This window comes from Catharus ustulatus, chromosome 4, assembly GCF_009819885.2.
Source record: "Catharus ustulatus isolate bCatUst1 chromosome 4, bCatUst1.pri.v2, whole genome shotgun sequence".
Taxonomy (NCBI): domain Eukaryota; kingdom Metazoa; phylum Chordata; class Aves; order Passeriformes; family Turdidae; genus Catharus; species Catharus ustulatus.
The window spans coordinates 28,105,799-28,132,310 of record NC_046224.1 but is presented as its reverse complement, the minus strand read 5'-3'; the positions used below and the strand labels follow the sequence as shown (position 1 = coordinate 28,132,310).

Genomic DNA, 26,512 nt, shown 5'->3' with positions numbered 1-26,512 from the left:
ACTTGCTTGTGTCATGAAAAGGCACCTAAAAAAAGTCACTGTTCTTGGAAAAAGATCTTTGAACATTACTGCTATTTCAACCAGCCTTTCTCCAAGTCTCAGCATAGGCTGCCACAGCTGTCTTGAGCTCAAGCTCAGTTTGGGGCTATATTAGTTCAAACAAAAAACACTCAGAGGACCAAAGACAGAGGAGTTTTGTAGAAACAGATGTGATGTAGCAAGAATGGTCGTTCTTGGTTTGGGTCTTAGCCACTTGTAAACTTTAAACACTTAAAAAGAACAAAATGAGAACACAGATTTGTTGAACAAATATAAAGAATGCACTAGTTGTGCTGCTGCTAATACAAATTAGGCAAGTATTTCTTCAGACCACATTTGTTTTATTTGGCGTACCATGGCTACAGTACCCTGCAAACTTTTATTAGGAGAATGGTTTGAGCGACATGGAACAAAGTATTGTACTATTACTGCTGTAGTTTCAGGAAGAGAACAAGAAGTTAGTTGAGTTTTGTCCCTAGCCCTCAGAGTGTAAGGGGAGAAGAAAGAAAAAAAGTATCAGCTTCATTGCTCACATGATGGTGTATAAACCACAAACTTCACACACTTTAACCTAAAGTCACAGCAGAGAGGGGAGCCTGAAAAATATTGCTTGTTTCAAGCAAGTGTGTGGGATCACCTCAACCTGCTTTCTATACATCAAAATGCCAAATCTTTCCTAGCTTCTTTTTAGCTGGTATCACAGCTTTTTTCCATTGCAAATCTGGGAACAGCAAGAACAGGCTATGCTGGCCTGAAATAAATGGAATACAAACAGAAGGGGCTCATGAAGGGATTGTGTTATTCAGTTTTACATTTAATGAAAAACTCCATTTGTTCAGTCATAGCTGCTGAAGAACGACAGCCTGCCACAAAGCCCAGCACATCCACGCAGACTGCCCAGAATACACTGGATCGCCTCCAGAGGCTCTGCCAGCAGGATGCTGACTGGTAAGAAACATTGCTCAAATCAAATCAGGTTTTTGTTTAGCTAAAGAACTGCCTATTTTCAGGCTTCTGGGAGATCTTAGGTTATGCTAATTTCCCAATATTGAACTGTTACTTTTTTTAAGAAAAGACAAAACCAGCAAGAATTCATATGGCAACAGTTTCAAGGTATGGTTTGCTTAAATTAATAACAGGTATGTGGAAAGATAATTAATATATTACATTTCAGTCCACTGCAAACAGTAAAAATACCAAAGGTCCCAAAATTCAGTCTGAGCAAGATATTACTAAAACCCCTACCCTAATAGGCTAAGACATGGCAAACAAAATTACCCACCCAATTATTAAAGAAACAGCAATGTTACCAATAACAGCTCACTAAATATACAGAACTACATTACCTAGGTAGAGTTTATTGCAAAACCAGGAAAGACACAGGAAACCTGAAGTCTGTCTTCCATTTCAGATTTGTATCACTTGTTCAGGTGTCAGCCACTCGCACACACACACTCACACACCACACACAGCCTGGACACAAAGTCATTACCACTTTTGAGTTCCCACAGGCTCACAAGAAACATTAAAACATTTCAGTAAAAAGTTAAAATGAGATCTTTTACCACAAGGACTATAAAATCCCCCCTACCCTTGGATTTCTAAGTTTGGGATTCTAAAAGCCATACATAAAAAGGAAGTTATTTCAATAGCAGAAAGACTACCTTAAAAGTATCAAAGTAACTCTAAGGAGTTAATGCAACTGAAAGAAAAAAACCATAATACCTGCATCGCACAGTCAGTGCTTTCATTAACACTGTTGATAAGCTCTAAACCTTTAATATAGTAGAGCATTCATTGGTTTTGATTAACCTTTAATTCAGAAGTTACATTAGAAAAAACAATTGTAGCAATTCTCTTGAGCTGCTAGTTTCATGAGGAAAAAGTCCCTTTCAAAATTTCAATAAATAAGCTGACATGTAAAGTTAGTTGAGGTTGTCATGCAAGACAAGTTACATAACCAAGACTAACTCAATCTTTATAATAAAGGCAACTTGCATTCAAAAATGAACTTTACCCTTACAATTTTATTCAAAGGGTAAACATGAATTAACCCAGCTGTTTACCTGAATTACAAAAGTAACATGATTCAATATGAAAATAAGAAACTGTCTACAAATCTCTGACAGTAATAAATTGCAATATACAATGCATACAGGAGTTATACAGAGCAACAAACTCTTGTACAAAACAAAAATACTTTAATACCTTTAAAATCCAATTATTTCTTTAAAATCATCATGAAAAAGATTTGAGTCAGAACTCACACCTCAATTAGTCAAGCTTCTGGTAGCTACATTACAGCTATTTAATATACAAAGAGATAAATCTCTTCACCAGTCATTAAAACTGCCTCTTCGTTAGAGTTGCACAGGTTTTCCGTCTCATGTTCCCAGATGGAAAGTCTTCTTCAAAATCATGAGAACTGAATTTGTTGAACACCAGAGATCTAGAGTAAGAAAACGCAAGCTTACATTCCACTGCACCTTTTCTGAAGCTGCAGAGCAGTTCACAGCAGCCGTGAATTCTCAGTGTTGGAGTGGCATGACAGCCACCACCAAAGGACTAAATTATTGCATGTAATTAATTCTCATCTTTGAGAACAGAGCAGCTGGGCAAGTGCTTGGATTTTAGCAGCAGAAGGGAGAGTAGGGGACAGGACCGTACCTGTTGATATGATGTTGTGTAGACCATAACATTTTGCTGTTGGCCATCTGTGGTTATTAAGCCTGCTGGCAACTGGTTAGCTGAAAGAAAGAGCATTTAAAAAACATTAGGCAGGAACTGCTTGATATACAGAGCCTTGTTTGATGTGTCTGTCACCATCAAATAATTGTGGTCCACTCCAGGACTACAGAGCCATTAACCTCCCGAGTTACCATCCTACACTTGTTACCAAGTGTTACAAATGAACAAGTTTATTCCCATCCTGAAGAAACACAAAATCCAACTTAATTTTGCTCTGAGAGTAAGCAGAATTTCCCACCTGTACAAAGGCAAGTGGAGGCAAGCCCACCACCCTGACCACTGAAAAGGCCACCTCCAGTACTCCAGTATCCCAAGAAATCTGGAGAATTCAGTTGGCTTTGTTTAAGCACAAAGTTAGCGTTTGAGCATAGCCATGGGGAAAGAACTCAGTTAAATCATTGTGCTGCTTTATAAACTGGGATCCATCAGGGACTCCATAATACAGAAGCCCCATGGAAGGCAGAAGAGAGGAACAGACAATGACAAAAAAAGGTGCTGCCAGAGGCTGACATTGCCCATCAGCATGTCCTTCAGGGCACACACACGAGCTCTGATTTCACAGAGGAAAGAGGTGGCCAACAAAAGGAGTAAAAAGTACTTGTGAGGTACTGAGATAAAACACAGGGAGTGATGCTCACAGGTAAACCTTCACAACATGTATGTTGAACTCTCACATTCAGAGTAGGTCCCTTACAACTGCTATTTGGAAGCAAAGCAGCAAAACTCTTTAAATTGGAGGTTAAGTCACTGCAGCACAGCATTTTCCCCCAGGACACAAACAATGGGGATTTGTTCTTTCAGTTACTAAGTATAAACAAGATGTATAACCAATACAAAATTCTGAAAGCACAGCATAATCCTAACAGTTTTCATTTGAAAGCTGATGCTTGAGGGTTTTGTAATTAGATTTTTGGTTGGTTGGATGGTTGGTTTTGTTGTCTTTTTTGCTCTTCCTCCTTCATTGAACAAATTTTCAATTGCTTCAGTTGCAGGCTAAGAGATGCATTAAGATCATAGTGAGAGTGGCTCTGGCAGGTCCAAAATTTACTGCCCTTCAATGTGCATGTTCCACATCCAATACAGCCTAATGGAGAGTCCCTGACCCAGCCCTGGCATGAGGCCAACACAAAGAGCTGAGGGTTATGCCACAGAAGCACAGCTATCACTGCTACTGCTGCAGTGACACCATCATTCATTCCAGACAGACCTATAGCTGCCCCTGTGGAGAAAAATACCTGCAGTGCTTGACATGATCAGTTATGTAATCTTCTTTTTTTTTTTTTTTTTACTTTCTTCTACTACTGCAACACCTCCTTTGCATCCTTAGTTCTGCCAGGAGATTTCTAAAGTTGCTCTTTCAAGTCACAGCAACCTAAAGTTTTTTCATAGAGCACTCTGAGGCTCCTAGGTCCAGAAATTAAGAATCTACATCTAAATATTGCAATGGACCTCGCAATATTTAGATTTAAATTCTTAATTTCCATCCAGTTTTATAAGCTCCTCTTCCAGGCTAGAAGACACCAAAGGAATCTGCACTGTTTTATGTAGCCAAAGTCAAACTGAGAGCAAAGTGTATTTACAACCCTGAATGCATCATTTTAGTCCTCAGGCTTTGAATTTTTGCTAGTTCAGTAGTTCAGCAGTGATTTTAGACAGATATTTATCACATACTTAAACTACATCTTTTCAGTAGATATCACTAGAGTTGTGCTTCCTAATTCCTCTTGTACGAGGTTCAGCATTACCAGCCTGTAACATTTAAAAGTCAAAGTGGAGACTACATGCAAGAATCAGCACCAACAAAATCAGTTACAAATCAAAAAAAAACTGTCAGCCTTTAATCCACAACAAAAGGAAGAAAAACTACACTGAACGCACATGATACTCCTCGTCCTACACCTTCCAACTGCCAATCTGTGCATTCTTTTGAATGTAAGAAATATTAAGTTTTTCAGAATTAGACAAAGATGATTTTCCTTTCTGCCTCATTTCTCACAGACAAGCTCCTCAAGTCATCAAGAGTAGTTCATGTTACTTTTTTGCCCCAATAGTCTTGCAAGTAGAATGAATGGGACCTAAATGTGTAGCTACTGAGGAAAAAAGAATAAAAAGGTTTGCACCTTACATTACAACCTGTGTTTAAGTGTAGAGAAAAATACTAGCACTAATATATGCATTTATAAATTTTCCACAATAGTCATGAGTTATTACTAGTCCAGGATATACTCCTCAAGTAAGAATGCTGATGTCTGATGGAAGTGCTGTTTTTATAAAAGCTGTAGTAATAACAAATTAAAAAGTATTACTCACTAAATGCTTCTTCTGTGAGCTCTTCACTTAGACCGTCTGCAGTTGTAACTGTTCCCCCAATTCCCTTTTCTCCTTTCATTGCCTAAGAAGAGAGCACCAAAAAAGCAGAAAGAAAGCTTGAGATTGTTTTCAAAGCCCCAGGAGCTCTAGCCAAGGTTTGAAACTTGCAAAAGAGTCACAGTGCAACAGCTGGAGCTTGAAATCCCAAGACCTGTAAAACTCTAGGGAATTTGAGAATGTGAATATTACATGAGTGTTTTTCATCTTAGCCATACTCCTGAAACAAAAACTTGGCAAACTAGGACTGTGTGGTTCTAAGAAGGGCTTTTCACCTTCTGCAGAAAGTTCAAAATATGTGGTAACCCAGAAGGAGCATTTACAAGAAATCACAGAATCCCACCTACCGAGAATGTGCAACATTTGCTTACCAACCACACACAAGCACTATCACCATAAACTAAGAGCTGACATTTAAAACCAACATGTGGAATTTCTTCTCCCACATCAAGGACTACAGTCAGAAAGGATAGCAGCACAAGAAAGCCAAGGGCCCCAGTCATCTGCCTGCACTTTTACAAGTTTGAAGTTGGACGCTCTATGCTATTACATAAAATCTAGAAAAATAACGTGGGCATAAAAAAAGATTCTCTGTAACTGTTCAGTGCAGACAAAATGCTCATTTACAAAACAGAAGTATTTCACCCTGATGACACCCTTGCTGCAATGGAGATTTAAAACTGATGAGCAAAGCTATTTAACCCATCCACGCAATTAAAACCCAATCCAACTACTCTGCTACCACAGCATCTATAATTTGCAAACATAGTCAATTCAGAATGAAAGTAGCACAGATCCACTTCAGACTTACTTGGTAGGAACTGGAATTAGCTAGGCAACACTTGCCTTTTTAATAAAAGCACATAGAGCAGTATCACAGCAAGTGCAACTGCTACACAGAACTGGAAAAGACAGCACACAGCACTACTCCAACTTTATATTACACCTCCTGTTACTCAGTTATCGAGCCAATGACCTTCTGGGAAGGGGAAGCTTCAAGTGCTGTCAGTAAAACAAATATCATTAGGGAGTCTGACCTAAAAATATCTTAGGTTTACAAAACAAACTCTGAAGAGCATCCTTATCTACTGTACTTCCAAATTACACAGGGCGAAGCAGACCAGAACAAAAAACCCAAGCAGAAGCAACTTCCTTTTTGCAAAGGTGTAAATTGCTGAAAGGAAGAAAGTCACTTTCTTCTAGGGAAGGGATAAATTAAACTGTTTGGATCACATACCTAGCATATACTATGTATCAAAAGTAAACTGAGGGACAGGCTAAAAAAGTAATTTTAAAAACCCCATTGAAGCAGATAGTTTTCCACGTGAATCATTATTCCAACACGAGAAAGACAGTTTTTTCTTCTGCAGATTCGAAGTCCAGACAAACAACAGGCATTAGGTCAGTTCTTCAGAGGATGCAGTCAGTACATATTGATTGAACCCCAAGATCGAATTAAACGTTCTTAATAGGCACCTTTAAAGAGCAGAGCAATTGACTACCACCAATATATTAGAGAATTTATTCAGCTGAAAGCTTTAACTACTCTGAATCAGCAAGTTGAATCAAAATGCTTACTTCCTCCTTTTTCTTTTGACATTCTCTGGAATGCTTTTAAATGTTACATTACTCCCTGACCAAGAGCTGTGAGATACTGTGCAAGTTACCCATTATACAATTACCACAACAGAGAGTTAAGGGCAAACACAACCAGGTTAAATAAATGAGCAAATATCCATATATACCAACCTCTCTGAATTTTTGGAGGTATAACTTCAAAGGTTCAACATAGCTATCAAACCCCAAGGTAGACATGGCAAAGAGGATATCCTCTCCATTGATGGTCTTTCTTTTCTCTTGGTGACACCTCTCACTTGCTTCTGATGTTATAAAGCTGATAAATTCACTTACACACTCTTGTACACATTCTTTTGCGTCCTTAGCAATCTAGTAAGGAAAAAGTATCATAAAATCGTTAACAAAAACGTAACAAAAAACTGACCACAAATTCCCCAAAGAATACATCAGATAATAAACATCCCACAACCCAATGATAATACCCATTTAGGCAACACCTGCACCATGAACCACTGGATGTCCTCATTGCTCTATGAAAGACCAGCTGCAACATGATTGTACCCATGTTTTACTATTTGAAGCAGCACAGCCAGCTGCCAGAATCTCCTCAAGTCCTAAGTTCTGTGCAAGCTTCTACACACAGAGATACTTCTTGCTTTGCTCACCTATATCTCTTCATACCTGCTCTTTACAATGTATCACTCCACTTCCCCTTCTTTATGAGACCTGGTACTTCCAACCCCACTGCAGTACGTTCCCACAAATTCAGGAATTTTTATCCTACCCAGATTCAAGGACTAGAATATACACCTAGCAGCAACCCTTCCTAATGCTTTAGTATTCTAGTATAAATTTACCAAATGAGAATTCAAATGAAGAAACATATGCCCCTGGCAAGAATGAAATAAGTAAATTTGATTACAGTTTTCAGCCAGAAAAAAGTCATTTAACTGACTTACAATTACAGCAAGTATTACTCATGATTACTTGGGAAGCTGACAGGAGTCAACAAAAAGATTATTATAAATAAGATTCCTATTCTTCATATGAAAAAAACCTAAAAATTTGAAGCAGTAACTATGTGCAGAGTCTTCACTAGTTCCTCCAGTATTTTCAGACACATAGGGTGAGATTTTCAGAAGAAGTCATCAGCCAGCAGCTTCCCTTGCAGTTTTTCCAAAAAAACCATCCTGATTTTTCAAGATAGCTCTACATCCCATATGCTAAATTCTTGAGAAAAATCTCATCTTGATCACTAAAAATTTATGACAATATGGACTAGGGTAGAGTTTTTCACAGCAAAGTTATAAATGTAACATCCAGATCTCCAGAAAGCCCTGAACACTATGAAAATACAAGCAGATGCAAGTAAATTATGCCTTGCTTCTATTTAGAGTAATCTCCAAAAAGAGAGGTCAGTTTAAGCTAGAGGAAATGTTACTGTGGCTGGAATTGTATCAGAATACAATAGAGAAACAGCAAGTCATTGGAGCCCTGCAAAGGTTTAAGATGAACAGGTAGAATGATGAAATACTTACACAATCACCAGCTCAGCAGAGTGGATTAAAAAGGCTATTCTTAGAAGTAAGAAATAAATAAGGCTTTCAATATCTGGCCTTATCTGCTCCATGGTACAATGCAGACTTCTTAGGTCACTGGCATTTGGGTATGTGAATATTCGGGTGACGGAAGGCTAACCATTCTCCTTCCTTCAGGATGAGCACTGAATTTCTATTTTAGCCAAAATTATTCACTTATTCCTAATTTTACGCACCTCAATGAAAGCAGACTAAGTCTCTCGAGAGAATTGCATAGAAAATACTCTTAGTGCTTGTCATCAAGTCTGATCCTTTACAACAATGTCAGAGAACACATCTTAGGAAAAGGAAGCTCTTCAAAGCCTTATGAAGAATAGTTCTGGAGGCTCTAATTACAGCAGCTACTAAAAGCTTTCAGAAATCTAAGAAAAATGGACTTTGTCTCAATCACCTCCTGCTCCTGAGGCTTTCTTCCCTTTCCTTTTATAACACTTTCCTCCAATAAACCAGCAGCATTTGGAAAAATATGTTGTTCTGATCAGCTCAAGTTCACTGAGAGGAAGGAATAAAACTCATTAACACACTTTCTTTACCAGACAACAGTATTACCTTCCCTGTTTGGGGTATGGCATTTTTCATTATCCTTGCCACATTTGCAATTGGAAGATATATATCTTGTTCTCTAAAACTCTCTTTTGAGCCATTTGTATCTTCGTGATCATTCATGCTGTCTTCTGTGTCTAATGAAAGGAAGAAAAGTTAACAGAAATGATATTCGATAGATAGTAGGAAATAATTCATTTGAAAATTTTACACTGAAGACCTCTGAAAGCACAGTGTGTTAACATCATAGAAATAATTTAAAAAATAGATGCAACATCAGGGTACCTTTATAAATACAGCATTTTATCACATCATGCACAGAACTGTACAGGGCTGCTGATCACCAACCATTCTTAATGCCATGTCAAAATACAAACTGTTTCATAGAACGTCATTTTTTTTGTCATCCCCTCAAGGTTTCTGTGCCAACATCAAAAAATCCAACCTCCCCCCTTCAGATTGCAGAAAAAATGCTTTATACAGTGAGGCATTATGAAAACAATGGCAAATTCTTAGCCTGAGAGGAAACAGCAGAGAATAATACAAGAACTGGAAGAAAATACATGTATACACACATATGCAGAGCAATAGTAGCATTTAATCTCTCATTTCTTACCATCGTGAGGCTGTATCACATAGTGACTGCCACCAATGTAATCTCCAGCAATTCCTAACTGAGAAGCATCTGTTGTGGAGCTGTCACCATCCATCTACAAACAGAAGAAGGAAACCTTTCAGGTGTGCTTGTTACATCACTAAGTGCAGCTATTACTCAAACCCAGCACATTAATCAAGCTATGAGATCAATTTATAGCTACCATAAATATTTTGTTATTGGAGAACAGCATCCCACTGTCATTCCTTAATTTACTGACAGTGGAAATAGTTCAACTGTTCTGTGAGTCTTCCCACAAAACTCAGCCAGAGGCACAGGCCATGCACAGAGTCTTTTAATTCATGTAGCACAGAGATACCTCCCATGAGAGTCTGATCAGAACATGCAAGGTGTCTGAACAATCCTCAAAACTTACACCAGCTCCCTGTTCACTGAATGCTTTTCCTATCAATTACTACACAAAGTGCATCCTTCACTCACCTTTACCCTCCATGTTGGTTTGCCAAGCCCACTGACAAACCTAGCCAGGCTGCGGGACCAGCTCTTCACCATCATCCTCCCTGAGACACCAGTTACTCCTACGTGCTTTCTGAATCATGTTTTAGCACTCCCTGGTCCTGCCCTGCCTCACTCTCTGGGTATCCTTAGGTGCTCTTCTCTCAGTGTTCAGATGTGGTAGACAACAAGAAGACTTCATGAGGCTTTGGAGATGAGGGCAGTCACAGTTTAATAGGTAACTTCAATGCCAGGAGAAAAAGAGAAGCCAAAAGAGCTTGTACTTTCCTCCTTCTTACTGACACACCTGCCTGGCCCTGGGGAGGCAGAGCCCAGCTGACTTCACTCACTGACCCCACACCTCTGTGTGAGTACCCTGGTGCCTGAAGGATCACATGGTTGTTGCCAGTGAGACCACAAAGCTCACTTTTTTGCACACCCATTAGCCTGAAGAGGGAGGGAAGGAGTGAAGGAGAAGCAATTTGGTACTACTTTTACACCTACCCAGAAATATGAGCATTTAACCTCTCACTAATCTGCACTTTGCTTGTGGCCACAGGGCTGGGTTTCACTTTGAAACCTTCAGGCAACGTCTGGTGTTGCACTTGGTCACAGACGCACAAATAATGTGAGTAATGCTTGCATTCCTACAACAGGTGGATGGAGCCTTAGGAGCTGCTCAAGAGAAAAAGACTCTTCCAGTCTTCTTCACTGTACAGAATATTACACATGCTTTTGTAAAGAACTTCAGGTTCCTTTTGCTGGGCTTTTGTAAATCAGCTTCACTTCTTACACAGCAGCTCTACCCAAAGGAAGGCAGTATTTTAGGCATTAATCTTCCATGTGCCAACCTTCACATAAATTGACTTTGTCCACGTTTTCCAGACTCTTTGTTGGGAGATTTGACTTTGCTTTTCAATCTCCCAAAGGGTCTGCAGTTTGTTCACTCAGCTTACTGTAACAACAACGCAAGGATATCACAATCCTGCATATCACGATCACCAAAACTGACACCACATTAAGAGAATCATGCCTCTCTTCCTTCTGCACTTTGAAACAATTAAAATTGTAGGCTGGTAAATCCCAAAAGCTGCCTCCAAAATTAAGTTAGAGTTTTCCAGTAGTCTTGTTCTCAGTTTTGGCTCTCTGATCCCCACTAGAATTTAATTCAGGATCTCAATCTTTACTCAGCCCCAATACAAGATATTTTAAATACCTTGATCTTTCTTTCCCTCTCTTTTTTCAAACTTCTGTGAAACATTTCTTCTAATACATTTCCTTCTTCCAGGGTTGCAATATTCTTCAAATTTCTTCCATGATGTGATAACTAGCTGGCTTCTACTCACCTCTCCTGCAGACTACTCCATCTGAATCCTTATTTCCCAGACCCAGCAACACTAAGAAATCATCTTGCTTTCATTAGCCCACCTTGCCTTCAAAAGACAATTCCTGTTTGAATCTCTTTCAAACCTCTGCTGCATCTACAGACAGTTTTGGTCATATTAAACTAATGCATCCTCAAAGTAATACCTTTGCTTCTATTCTTTTCCGTGTGCACATTTCCAGATCAACTTACAGGATGTATTATTTCACCATTAGTGGGAATTTGGGTGGACGTTTATCAGCACTATGAACCTAAAATAGTGATTAGCAAAATTGACAGGAAAAGGCTTGCAACAGAAAAAGGCAGATCTGACTCAGATAAAGAAAACAGGCACTGACAGCTTAACATCAACTGAAATTGTATTACAAGTAGGTATTGCTTGAAGAAAGATTTTTAGCTGCCAGGACAACCTTGGGACAGGAGATTAGGGATAACACTAACATCCTTCTGCATAATGTTCAGCATAACCACATCCTGATCCAGGACTACGGGATAATTCATGTTGGAAGTGGCCGTAGGAGGTCTCTACCCCAACCCCTGCTAAAAGCAGGGTCAGCTCTGAGCTCAGAGCAGAGTACTCAGGGTTTTCTCCAGCCACATCTTGAAGGCCACCACAGACAGAGCCTGCCCAGCTGCCCCACGAGCCTCCTCCACAGCCTGGCTGACCTCAGAGTGAGGGAGGCAGTGGATCTCAGCGCACTAACTCAATCCAAGTAAGCTGATGGAAGAACTTCAGCCAGAGTTGTCATTCAATTCAAATCTAGATCCAGGCATCTGAATATAGCAACTGTAATTAATATGCCACCTAACTCACCCTACTAGTATTTCTTTGAGCCTGATGGATGACAAACACGACCTTGCAGGAAAATGTGGCCATTGCTACCCCAGTCATCCCATAATAAACAGTTACACGCTCACACATTAGAGTTTTCATTTCAGGTGTCCAAAACTCCAGTCAATCATCACATTAACTGATTGTCAATCTCAGCACAAGTTCTATAATACATATAACAATGTTCAGAAAATGAGAAAACACTGTTTTCACCACACTGTTGCTAATTAATCCCCCTCTAAATCAACAAACAAAGACCCCAACCAACCAAAAAAACCCCTCCAAAACCATGACACAAACCAAACTCTGTGTTCCTAAAGTTGCTCTGGAAAGGCTGCAGTCCAATGTAGCATAGAAACAACATCTTGCCTACACTAACCACAGTCACTAAAAAGGAGACTAAAAAGGCAAACAGTTCTTATGTTGGCCCATTTAGTAGGAAGGCCTACTAATTTAGATAGAACTAGATGCTAGAACAGGCAAAATCCTGGGAGATCTAATCTTAAAAGGTTCAGGTGGGCAAGAACTCTCAGATTTTGCTTTAGACTGCAGAGTTGTTACAACTTGCTTTAAAGAAAAGTAGCCATTTGCAGATTACACATCACATTTGCATGGCAGTTTCAGCATGCAAACATTGCAATGCCTTTTAATACAAGACCATCTCCTACCTCTGTGTGGCTGCCAAATTGCACGAGGGAGGGCTTCTAACACCTCAGTCCTCCAGCAGCAAGTGCTGTGCACAACTGCAGGAAGCAATTACTACAGGTTGTACATCACCATCATCTTATCCTAGGAAGACACTGAAGCTCTTCCATGCATACATATGGACTGAATCAAGACTGAGAGTTAAGTATATCAGAAGTGACATGTCAGTCTCTAAAATGACCATGTCACCGTCTGATTTTATCAACAACCAGGCAGAGTAAACAAGCAGAGGACACAAACATTCAGCACTACACTGCAAAAGAAGAATCTGAATACAGAGCAGCAGCAGCACCATGTTTTCTGTTAGTGGTATTCTGTTAGGTTTTTCCATCTCTAATAAAAAAGATTATTACTAGGGATATACAAACTACATGATGCATAGAAATTAACCAAAGAAATATGTTAAAATTTCAAGGGCAAAGACGGTTCCATGATAAGATGTGAGTGAACACACAGGTTTACACTGACATCTGGTATAAATATTCTGGAGGATGCTTAAAAAAATTTACTCCTGTCAGCTACCCACAATCGAGACTGTTCCTGTAATATATCTGTACTAAACTAATAAAACACCAGTATCTCAAAGTAAATCTTGCATCCTGTTCAATCTTATAAGCTCTCCTAAGAGTGCAGTCAGTATCAGTGGCTCAGATAACTAAATGATAACTAAAGACTAAATGGTAACTAAAGAAGAATGCAAGCCTAAACCTGCTAGCATTGAGAAGAAGTGACTAAAGCTTAGATCAGTATAAAAGGAAAAACAAAGAAGAAAAAAAAATGAAGAAACAAGATTTTTGTTTTCAGAACAGGGAAGTTATCTCGCAATGATTTGCAAACTGCTCTCTTGAAGGGAAACTAAAGGCCTTTTGTGATTTAAGTATTTAATGTGGAATTTATTCACCCTGTCTCCCAAAACTGCTACCCTATAAGAGGGGCAGTGGAAAATGATATGCAATGAACTGAAGTACTTGGTACACATTCCATGCAGTCATGTCTGCCAAAGAAGCAGGACAGAAACAATACCTAAAGCTGTAGGTAGTAACTACATCATTCATTCTGCCACACCTTATCATGAGAGATGTAAAGCTATGTACATAACAGCAGAGACAGTTTTATTTGAGCTTTCTGCACCCTCTCCTATTAAGCAGAAAGATTTTTCAACTGAAAATACACCTTCAATTTCCTTTTATTTTTCAGTGACTTCTGGGGATCCTAGCTTCCCACTGAATTCTCACCTGCAGCAAGAAATACCAACTGGTGAATTCATTCATAAGACATTGTTCCAGCAGACACACAAAAATATAATGCTAAATCCCTTAGTACATAGCTAGAACAAAAACAGATGCTGCACTGTCTCCATCTCAGGCTTCTCTAATCCCTTACATTCAGTGTTTTCCCCCACAGCAGAATAACACTGAGAAAAGCAGACTGATGCTGAGAGGACTAGACAGTGCCACCAAGGCTCATTAGCAGCTGGGCTGTACCAGGATCCTTCCCCTGACCCAGGGGTGGGAAACTTTCCCTTATGAAATCCAAAGAGGGCACTGCCACCTTTCCACCTTCCCACTCCATGTAACAGTCTATAAACTTTGTCTTATCTTATAAGCCCCAATGCCACTGACTAAAGGCCCTCTCCACACGGATCCAGGTATGCTCAAGCAGCTGGTGGCTCCTTCCCAAGCTGGCTAACATCCACAAGCACTGTTAGCTCCAATACATATGGCTGGACTAAAACCTCACATATTTTCACATCAAGGAGTATGTCAGTGATACAGAGCAAGCAGGAGAAACCGAGTTTTCATGCAGTCTCTTTTTGGCAGTAGAAGAGACAAGCTGGAGGAGAAAAACAAGACGAGCAGAGGAATGGAGACAATTTAGTTGCTTTTGCAGAAACTAGAAGAGGAAAGCAGGGCTGGACACACTGCACCAGCACCTCCTTCCTTCAGCAACCTAACTGAAATCCCCATATTGCCTTTCAATAAAAAGCTTTTGTTATTTTTCTAGCATTTTTGTGAAAAACAAAGTTTATCTATTTATTAAAGCAACAATCCATAAATCCTTTTTCCTTTTAGAAGTTTGATAACATTTTTAAGTAGGTTACCTTTCCCTTTGTTGAGGTAGTAACTCAAGTATGCCAAGCAGCTTTTTCCTCTCTAGCAACAGGGTAAGTTTTACAAAGCTAGTTTAGACCAGATAATATTTTCAGCCGAAACCACTGAATTTGCTGACACTTGCTTTTCTTCTATTAATGTTATTTACCTATATTGCTTAGTATACATATATATAGTCATGTTTTGCTCTTTTCACAAGCATCTCGCCACTAAAGCATCCATTTCCAAATATGAAGTTTCTTTCAAACAGTACCTAAAACTCAGTAGTAAAAGTCAAGTTTCTTTCTAAGCAAAATTTTAAAGGTGTAGCACCATTAGATTTACATTTGAAAGCACTAAATGAAGAACCCTGCAAACCTTTTTTTAAATGTTGACAAAACAAGGTATCAGACTTTCAACGTTTCAGTGTTTAATGTTTCATATCTTGATGTTATCTTAGACATTCTTTGTCATTCAATTTCTGAACATTGCCTCCCTTTATGAAATTATTACCACAAACAAGAGTTAAGCTTTGAACTGCTGTGACTGTCAAACCCTGAAATCTGAAGAGTAACACCCAGTACTCCTAACTTCTCCCAATATAATGCCACAGCTGTAAATTCCAGCAGCCTAGACCATGTATAACCACTTGCTCAACCCACACTGCAAAAGCAACTCACACAGGCCTCAGAATGATTCACATTGAGCCCTCTCGGGTGCCCTAGAGAACTGCAGATGGATCCTGCCTTTACATTGCAACTGTCATGCCACAGGCCACATAAGCAAAGAAAAAAAGCAAGCAACTGCTAGCTTATTGTTTAGGAACAGTATGTTAATAATTTTATATATAGACACCACTTCTCCATTCCTGCAAGCCAATTAAAGCCATACTCCGAATACTGCCCAAAGTGGCGCCTGCCATTTTCCTTTTTCCTACCATTTTGCCAGAGCTTTTTTTGAGAAGAATGATTTTTTAAAAATTGATAATAACTGCCATCTCTCAAGATGCCAAGAAGGTTACTACATGTAACAGAGTCCATGAATGGGCTGAAATACAGATTTCTGTGGTCCTTACTGCCTAGCAATGTTATCAATAATTTCGCCATCCCAAAAGCAAGCCAAGCACACTAGGTAGCTTTTACCTGAAAGTTCTTTTCAGCACAAAATCTTTTTGGTTAAGCCACATAAAACTTGGTAAAGCTAAAGTTGATTTTCTATTGCTGCTATACTGCAGAATATATATTGTATATTGTTATGTGGAAACCTCACTAGAACACATGAATTTTTTTGTTGTTTTCCAATAGGATTGTCTGTGAATAACCTCGACAGCACTCATGAAGATCACCAACTACATAATCTCTGGAAACAGAACAGCGGTTAGCACACACAGGTCTGCCCAAGAACACCTGCCACACAGAGAAAAGTTGTGTAGACATTGATAATGGCAGGGTCCCATCTCTCTCCCATCTGCCATGTGTCACAGGACAAGCGCTGATGCCACCCAGCTGCGTCTGTGCCACTGCGAGCCGATCGATCCCATTTCCCGATTTCATGCCCTTCAATGATGCAAACGCAGCCGGCGCTGGAACACGAGGGACACCTTCCTACTTACACCAACAGCCTGCGAGCCTTCCCGGCACTCAGCTCGCGTCTGTTCGAGAGGTAACTCGTCAATCGTGACCCCTTGTTTACAAATGGCACAAGACGGCGAGTCCTCAGTTAATCAGCAACTTTATTGTTGGTCACCTTGGCTGCGATTTCCGCGCTGCCCGCACCTGCCCGGGGCCGGCCGGGCGCCTCTGCCGGGACCCGTGCTGCCCTCCGAGGCCTCGCATTGCCGCCCGCACGGCCAGCCGGGTACTGGCACCCCATCCCGGGGCCTCGCCCTACGCGGCTCATCCCTGCAAAATACCGCCAAACCTTCCAGGAAATTTCGGTCCCGACAACGGCGCGGGGGGGACCGCGACGAGAGACCGGGCCGCTGTGGCCCCGATGCCCGGCTCCCGGCCCGGCCAGGGGCCGTGGGCGTGGTGGGGGTCCCGGCCGCTGGCTCCCGCGGCGAAGGGAGTGGGCTCGGCCGGGCGGACACAAAAGAGCACGGAGCCCCCTCCGCCCGGCGCGGCCGCCACAAAGCCGCGGCCCCGGGACACAGCGAGCGCGGCCGGCGCGGAGACGGAGGGATGGCGGGAGGCCGTGCGACCCGCGAGTGCCCGCCGCTTCTCGGCGGGCGGTGCGGGGTGCCGGCCGGCCGCGGGGCAGCTCCGCCTGCTGCCCCCACCCCTGCCTAGGCCGCAAAATGGAGCCGGAGCGGGGAGGGCCCCGCGGAGAGAGCGGGACACCGGCGGGGGCAGCCGCCTCGCCGCCCCTGCCGACACCCCCCCGCCGCCGCCTCCCTCCCTGCCCGCCCGCTCCGCTCCCCTCCTCGCCCGCCCACCCCGCTCGGCTCCCCAGCCGCGCGGCCCCCGCGGCTCCGGCCGCACAAAGCGACGCGCGGTCGGTGCGGGGCCCGGGGCGGCAGCCCCGCACTTCCTGGTGCCCGCGGCGGCGGCGCGGCGGCAGCGCCGGGGCCCGGGGAGGGAGACGGACATTTCATTCGAGCCTGCAGTGGAACCGGTTACCAATCATTGGCCGGAGCCAGGCACAAACCTCCAGTGCGGCCCTGGTTGGCTCCCTCCGCAAATCGGCTGTTTGGTTGGACGGAAAATGGCTGCGAAGGAACCAGTCCCAGCGCGGAGCCCCGCTTCCCGCAGCCGGGCTGCCCTCCCTCCGCGCCGCCTCCCCGCCACTCGCGCCGGCTCTTCCCTCAGCGCGCGCCCTCCCGCCGGGCCAGCCCTGCCCGCCTCCTTTATGGAGCGGCCGGGCCGGGGGGCGCCGGGCCCGCCCCCCCCGCGCGGGGCCGGGGCACGGCCGGGGCTGCCCCCGAGGGCTCCCGTGCGACAGCTCGGGCCCGCAGGGCTGCTGCTGCTGCTGGCGGCGATTGTGTGGCCGGGCCTCTGACCGGGGGTAGCTCTTCCCTGCGGCCTCGGCCTCGCAGAACCACAAGTGGGTCAGGCTGGAAGGGACCACAGTGTGTCAGCTGGTCCAGCCTCCCTGCACAAGCAGGGTCATCCTAGAGGACAAGACACAGGATTGCTTCCAGGAGGCTCTGGAATATCTCCAGTGAGGGAGACTCCAGTCTCTCAGGGCAACCTGTTCCAGTCTGTGGTCACCATACAGTAAAGAAGCTCTTCCTCAGGTTTAGGTGGAGCTTCCTGTGCATCAGTTTCTGCCTGTTGTCTTCTGTCCTATTGCTTGTTAGCACCAAAAATATTTGGCTTAATCCTCTGACACCCTCCCCCCAGATACTGATGGACTCTGATGAGATCCCATCTCAGTCATCTCGAGGCTGAACAGGCCCAGGTCCTCCAGCCTTTCCTCATAAGAGAGATTCTCCAGTCCCCCCGCGGTCCTTGTTGCCCTGGGAGGTGGGGGCTGGGGGAGGGTGTCCAGCTGTGTCCCACTGGCCTTGTCCCGGGCCTCATCCCCCTGCTGGCAGGCAAGGCAGGCACCATTATTGTGAAGGTTCCTTAGTTCTGTTCCAGCCTGTCCTACACCTGCATCAAGAATCACCACCCGAGATGAGAACAGGTTACATCCCCGGCGACTTCCTACGTTTTGCACAGCCTAAGAAAGAAGAGGCTGCTGAGGAGGAGGAGTTCTATGAACGAGGAGGATGGCTCATGGATCCCAGGTCCAGCCAACCATTTGGTGGAACAGAACCTTGCGTGAGGGGATCTGTGGGTCTGTACTATCTCTTTCCACCCAGAAAGGATCATTTTCTCCTGGTGATAGGGCTTAAAGAGAACATTTTTCTTCCACTTTTAGGGTTTGTTCTGAAGAAATACAGGCTGCTGACTGAAGATATTAGTTGGACTGACTTCTCCACTGAGATTTATAAACCTCTCTTATGAAACATTTATATGAAACACTTCATAATCCACCAGTCCCTCCATTCACTACAATCAGAAAGAGCCAGAAGGCAGCCAAAGACATTCCACACATCTGCCACCAACACAATCTCTACGATGGAGGTAATAAGAATATTTTTGGTTTGTGCAATTCTTAATAACCTGTAGTAATTCTTCATTATATGAGGGTCTTAAGTATTTTAACTAAACTAGTGTGAAACTCACATTTCACAATAGCTTTTTCTAGCATCCTCTTCTGGTTAATATCTGATAAATGCAGTATACTCCTCTCCTAGCTCTCTTCTGGTACTGCGATTTACACAAAACAGAACTCAATAAACCTTACACATTTCCACATGGTTTCACATAACATTAGTTTCATGTGCTTTGACGTATCATAAAGATTTAGTTTCACTCAAAATGTCCATGTATTTGGATTGTTTTGAGTTTAAAGTGAAACATCAAGCAAGAAGAATTTTGCGTGGCCGTGGGTTTTTACTGCAGATGCTATATACAGCTTAATGCTGCCTCATGGCTACTATGAGCAGTAATTAGTAATTTTGTTTTAATGCCCAGAAGATGTTAAGTAATGCAAGAATATTCACTAAGTGTGGACCTTAGGGGATGTGTTTTCCCCTTTATATATTTTATAGCTTGCATCCACTAAGTACAATGCCATGACAATATACTATTAATCTGTGCACACTTAAGATCTTTGGATGAATTTTGTCATGTCAGCCCAGAATTTCACAAGTGATTAGAAAGATGAGTGCTGACCAGTATGAATGTTTTTCAGGGAACAGAGCAGACAGTGCCCTTTTTTGAGCTGCTAGTTGTTAGTTTTGAATCTTCTTGAAAACACAGCCCTCAAATTTTTCTACTGCATTTTTTTCGAACTTGAAATGAAAATATTGTTTGTTCTGTGTTTTTTTAATTGATATTTATCAATATTGTGTTGATGGAAAAACTACTTATCCACTTCTACTCAGAACCTTTCTTTAGGACAGCATAGTCGGAACAAGTGTTCACTGTTACTGGTGACAGAACAGCGCTCAGTGGTTAAACGTGTCAGCCAGCTAGGGCCAGGGAATGCCAGCCAGCATTGCCATTGACATACATTTCATTTTGTGTTCCTCCATTAGTAACAATTTCTGTCACACACACATACATTTTATTTTGTGTTCTTCCATTAGTTACAATTTGTATCACACACTTGTCACTCAGTCCTCAATTGGTTTGTTATTTTATTCCCTTGCTCAGTACACTCTCAAACTGTATTTTGTGAGGCCATGATGTACCTCCCAAGACTGTGATTTTGTACCTAAAATTTTCAGTGAGGAGATCAAAATCTTCAGGTGTCTTCTGTTGTATTTAGTAGGTGTTAGCTAAGGTGAGCAAGTATGCTTCTTTAAAACGGAACAGATATATCAGCTTGTTCCAGAATGTGCCTTACTCCTGCTGCGGACTCTGTCATTTGGAAAAATATGTGCTTGAAATAAGAAATTCTAATTTTTGTAGAAATAGCACTGGATGTAGCGTGGGTGAGTTGTTCATGTAACTTTCTCCAGAGTTCTCAAAACTGTGAGAGTCTTAGTGTAATAGACTGGAAATAGGTTTGTCATCAAACTGTGAACTCTATGGGGCTTCAGGAACTGGTATTCATTCTTAATAGTGATCTTCCTAATGTTATCTTGTTTGTTTTTGTAGATCAGAACATTCTTATTTGTATTCAACAATCCTAAATAAAAGATACTTGAAGCTGCTACAGAGCTAAACAATGCTATCTGAGAAAGATGAAATGTGGAAATCTAGAAGAAATTATCCAGAGGTAATTAACCAAGTCAGAGTGGGATGAGACCAGATGGAACAAAGTTCAAGACATTTTTATTTTTTTAAGGATGTTGAAAAATTCTTTAAGTAACTAAGTATGCCTTCCTTTTAGATAGTATTCCACCCTTAACAGTAAAATTTCTGCTACACTTGGAAGGAGCTGGGTGCTCTGGTGGCCTTTGTGCTGTGGGATCCGACAGCTCTGAAGGGGAGACATGTACAGCATCTGCATTGTGCCAGTGCACCTGAGAGACAAATCTAGAAGAGTAGCTAGCTTTGATGCTCATGCCATGAGGACCAAAGGATGTGTTTATTCACAGCAGACTGGTATCCCGCCAAAGAGGGGGCTGGGCAGGTGCAATTCTGAAATTGCTACATCCCATTTAGGAAGTATGGTCCAAAGAGCAAAGTGCAAGCTTGGATACAATTCCCAGGCCTATTGCATTCTTCTTGTATGACCTTGGGCAAATTACTGTAAATCCAAGCCATCAGATTTCAATTGAGATGTGCATAAATGCCTGTGAAAGTCTGAATTTTAATCATATTGTGCCTCAATTCCCCATCTGCTGACTCAGTAGCAATTTTATTTTCCTATCTTGAGCTGAACTGTGAATGGCTTAGAAACTGGGAAAGCAGGAAAGGCGGGAGGACCAGAGGTAAGAAATGACAAGTGAAACTATTTTCTGAAGCTTTCTTGAGACCAAGCTGCTGTATGCAAATCCCTAAGGACAACTGAACTCCTTTTTTAGCCTTTTCCTCACTACTACTCAACTGCCTTTCCTTCACAGGATGCACAGAAATGTAGTATGTTGAGACATATTCCACTAAGTAAATTTGATAAAATTAACCAGTGTTGCAAAATTTATTGGGGGAGCTAAGACAGATAGGCTGTATCTAATGCCTAAATCTTGTTCCTTTAGGAAAAATTAAAACCAGCTTACTGTTTTCATGAGTGGAATGGGTAGTCAAGCAAACAAATGCAAAGTTACAGCTTGAAGTTTAGGTTTGCCAGTTCATCTCAGCTCAGTGGGGTTAAATGTGGCTGGCAGCAATCCCTTTGAAAGGTAGCTGGAACAGAGCTGACTTGTAATCAGGTAATTTATATGTTAAGACATGTCTAAAACATTAAGTATAGACTTTCCACAAGCAATAGGAACTTCAAAGTACACATGCAAGACAGAACTACTCGAAGGACTAGAAGAGATCTTGGCAGAAGCTTCTAACTTGTCCATGAGTAATACAGCAACAGGTGGAGGTGAAACTATAACAATATCTCCTCTGCTTTGTTTTCAAAAAAGGAACGACACAGTTTTGTAATGCAATCTGAGAAGAGCTCACTTTGCAACTGTGCCATTACAACCTCCTGGATAAAACCATTAGCATTGGTTTTGTCTCAGAACACAGGAGAGGAAAAAATCAATGCTCATTTTAAATAGTAAAGTTCGAAGTCATTTAGCTTTTTCAAACCTTATGACAAGTAATATAAAGTATAAAATGGAACAGCTAAGTAGCTCTGGTAAAACTTTAATTTTTCATAACTATATTTATTACACATTTGCAAGGGTCATTCACACGGATTTGTTTTATATCACTAGCATTCAACTGCATTCTATGGTTATGTTTTGGATTTTCTCCCTATTACCAGCTATGTGTGGGATTGAAATTTCTCAGTGGTACAAGTATGGTGAAAGATGTCTCATTTAATTCTGCTCTGCAAGAGGACAAGCAGCTGCTTGATGGCTATGCAGTGAAATCCTACATTTCCCAGGGGTGGGAAGCTGGGTTCCATTACAGCTCTGTTTAGGGTACTGCAGAGGGAGAACAACAGAAGGCACGTCAGATGAAGATGGGAAGTGAGGAAATGTGGATTTTTGCCCAGTCCAGTTCTGATAACAAAGTTACAGTTATGAAAGCCCTGAGGCTGTCAGCATTGATGTAGTGGATTTACAGAACAGGAGCTCTGGTGGGCTAGAGAACTAAGTTTTCCTCTGTATCATGAAAATTTACTTTCATAAAACCCAAGTTTTCACATTGTGTCCATGTGGTTGAATTGCACAACTCTAACAGGTTTGATCAGTTGGTTTTGCTTGGCATGTGCCATGGTTTAGCCCCAGTCAATGAGTTCCACACAGTTGTTCACTCAGTTCCCCCTCACCTCAACTGGGAGGAGAATCTGAACAAAAACTAAACCTCATGGATTAAGATCAGAACAATTTAATGATTAAAATAAAATGCAATGATACTACTATTAGTAGTAGTGAAGAAAAGGAGAGAGAGGAATAAAACTCCAGAGAAACAAGTGATGAACAACAGAGTTGCACTCCACCAATGCCCAGCCTGACCCCAAGCAGTCATCGGCAGCTTCTGGACAGCTTCACATAGTTTATTTACTAAACATGGCATTCTGTGGTATGGATTATCCCTCTGGCAAGCTCAGGGCAGGTGCTCTGGCTAAGTGCTTCCTCCAGGTTCTTGCACCCCTGCTAACTGCCAGAGCTTGGGAAGACAAAAAGTCCCTCAATTTAGAGTAAAAACAATTTAGTAACAACTAAAACATCAATATATTATCAACATTATTCTCACGCTAAATCTAGAACAAACACTGTGCCAGCTACTAACTCATTCTCAGCCAAACCCAGCATGAATGGAGGAATTCAGGGCTTTCCTAGAAGTATCTGAGGTTTCCAGAGGCCGAGGCATTTGTCAGTATTTGTAGCTTCCTTCCTGTAGATATGGGACCTTAAACTGCACTGCTTCAAAGGCCTGTTTTGTCAGCAGCCTGATGGAAATAAAACTCTTCTCTTACACTCGGTCACACAGGGAGATCTTAGCCTTGCTCCTGAACTGTCACTAACATGCTGACTGATACAATCACGTTTGCAGTATAGGCAGAGACATAGATGACTTCTGTCAACTTAAACATGAAAACTGAAATTCTTTTCTCTTGAACTTGTCCAGACTAAGAACTAGAGATAAGGTCACTCTTTAGAAGTGCCTTTATTCAGAAGGATGAGTTAACACCTGGACATGCCTGTCTTTCTCTGTTGGAGCTTATACAAGAGGCCAAATTTTGAGGTGAGATCTCGAGTTAAGAGAATGAATCTAAGCTTGCAAAAATGACCTGTGGTATTTCAATTACATTAATATTCTGAAAAGGCAAGGACTGTGCCAGCTTTAATAATGTTAATATTTAAGTGGTTTTGCATTCAGCACCAAGAATTCCATACTTTATAAGAAGGTGGCACTGTGGACTCTTCATTTATTGAAACAGGCTTCCTCCCACTTAATATATAAAAGGAATATTTGGAAATTTTTGTGAGAACAGAAATTCTAATACTATTTTAATGATCACTGTTATAATAGTCAACAGGGAGCTGGAAATCAATTATCTCAGAAACAACTGAAGGACTCTCCCATTGATGCACCATTTAGATAATCATAGCTCTGTCACACAGTTCTTCAACAGCAATCGAGCATCAAATACATTTGCTATAAAATACCCAAAACATAGCCCCCACTGTGAAAAAAATTAACTTTACCCCAACCAAACCCAGCACATTTCTTTATGAGATTTCAAGACAGAGTAAAACACCTTACATTTTGTCTTTATAAAGAACATTATCAGTAAATACCTTAATGTAATTACTATTTTTATTATTCAAGCAGTCCAAGTATTTTGTAGACTTTTTACACAACAATTTAATTTAGCACAGCTGATCTCTTAGCACCAACACTGGAAGCTTATGCAGGCATCCTGGAGCACATGGCACAGGACTGAGTCCAAATGGTTCTGGGATATCTCCAGTGAAGGTGACTCCACAACCTCTCTGGGCAACCTGATAAGTGCCTGGTCACTCACACAGTAAAGAAGTTTTTCCTCCGTTCAGGCAGAACTTCCCGTGCATCAGTTTTTGTCTGTTGCCTCTTTTCCTGTTATTTGGTACTACCCAAAGCAGATTTAAATCCGTGCTTTGGTACCGAACTGAAATAGGGTGTCAGTCTCCCAATAACTTCAATACACAGACTTATCCAGGACTCTCAAGAGGAGTTTGAGTTGGTGACTGTGTCAGGAAGATACTGCAGGATCCAGGGTGTCTTTCGACTGTTTGATCCTGCTCTCCTGTGCATGTCCTTATAACTGGAAAAGGACAGCATGAAGATCATTTATGAAGATGACAGCAGTAGAAATTGAAATATCAAGTGTTTTCTAAAGAGAGGAAGATACACTCTTCCCTCCCAAAGAGTCTAAATAGTGACAGAAAGGCACAGACTGACAAAAATGTAATGTCACATCACACTATTAATAAATGGAATATGCTGCATTTTTTTCCATCCTTTTCCTTCTGCTTTCCATTCTTCTTGTCATCACATTATCCTTATATTACAGGGATTCAACACTGAACCTCATGTATATGTGCAGTTCAGTCAACAGAATAAATTAAAAGATAAATGAATTTATTCAACTTTTCTTAAGCCTCATTAAAAGTATCATTTTTTAGGGAAAACTTTAATAGAAAGAGGGCCAGATCTGCCCAGAAAAAAATATTTAACTTACGGAATACCATGAGAGGAAAAAAATGTCTTCTGTGGAAAAAAGGATAATGAAGTAGGTAAAACTGGAAGGAGGATGATCTAACAAGATAATAAGAGTAAATCAGCCAAAAAGAAGGAGTTTATAGCATCTTGGAGTTGATCATAACCTGTGATGTACTCTGTGATTCAGGAGAGAGCATAAAGCCTGTGGAAAAAAATAAAGGAATTATCTTTCAAGGGGTCAAAATCTGCAGAAGTAGTCTGACAAAAATGAGAGTTTAGGAACATAAATTCTCCAGCTGTACTTTAAATGGCCTGATGGTAGTGTTTGTGAGGAGATTGTGACAGCTGCTGTAAGAGGTTATGTGGGCCAGCAACACAGGAAGAAGTAACCACTAGGAGGAGTGGGGTAAAGTATGTGAAAATGCATGCTAGTCTTTTTGTACAGCATCAGAATTCTGTTGTACCGTAAGACTCCTTGATTATACACTGGGTAATTCTGATTTTTGTATGCACTGATTTTATGAAATATCTCAAAAGTAGAACTTATTTTTTTCCATTACTTCAGTTCACTGCAGCAATGTATGACCTTTTTATTAATGAAAGGAGATGTGACTAGAAGATCATTTCCAAAGAATAAGCAAAATGTAATACTGTGAATGAATAACAGGACTGAAAGGGATTTCTTAAAATCTGTTTTTTCTCAAATTGGCTGAATTGCTGGTAGTCCTCATGTAATGAAAATATTGAGATGGGGTATGGTGGAATAGGGTTCCTTCCCTAAGCTTGTTCAGCAAATTATTTTAATAACTATATTTCTGAAGGCATAATAATCCATGAATGCCTACAACAATTATTATCCCCATTATTGTAAAATTTTTTTGCTGTTACAGATAGCTATATTGAAAATATAACTTCTAAAATCAAAGCAGTCATTCTCATAAGTTCAGAGATTTTTTTTTTTCTACTTAACAGTCTTAAGTTTAGTTAGTTCTTTTCTGTGTTTGAAACTCCAGCTGACACTGGAGATATCACTGCAGAGTAGAAGAGTAATACAGGAATACATTCAGGCATTGCTGAAGTCCTCTGAGCAAAAAACCTGGGGGTGGGAAGGCAATGCCTCTTAAACACCAAGACTCAAACTTATTATCCTGTTCTCTTGCTTCCCTTTCTTTTGATCCTTTGCTGCTCGTTGTTTCTTTTGTGG

General features: G+C 41.4%; 1 protein-coding gene across 2 annotated transcripts; it reads right to left on the bottom strand.

Moving 5' to 3' along the window:
- Positions 1 to 359: 359 nt before the first annotated feature.
- NFYB (nuclear transcription factor Y subunit beta) lies at positions 360 to 17,773 on the bottom strand. 2 transcript variants are annotated; one of them, XM_033058132.1, is made up of 7 exons: positions 17,642 to 17,773; positions 9,490 to 9,583; positions 8,880 to 9,010; positions 6,904 to 7,101; positions 5,098 to 5,179; positions 2,707 to 2,786; positions 360 to 2,488 (listed from the first exon to the last, which is right to left on the bottom strand). In XM_033058132.1, exons 2-7 carry the CDS (start codon positions 9,581 to 9,583, stop codon positions 2,456 to 2,458), a joined length of 618 nt encoding a protein of 205 aa, XP_032914023.1. In that variant the 5' UTR covers positions 17,642 to 17,773; the 3' UTR covers positions 360 to 2,455. The 2 variants fall into 2 exon arrangements, with proteins under 2 accessions (XP_032914023.1, XP_032914022.1); XM_033058131.1 differs by having other exon boundaries at positions 17,614 to 17,700.
- Between the last annotated feature and the right edge of the window lie 8,739 nt (positions 17,774 to 26,512).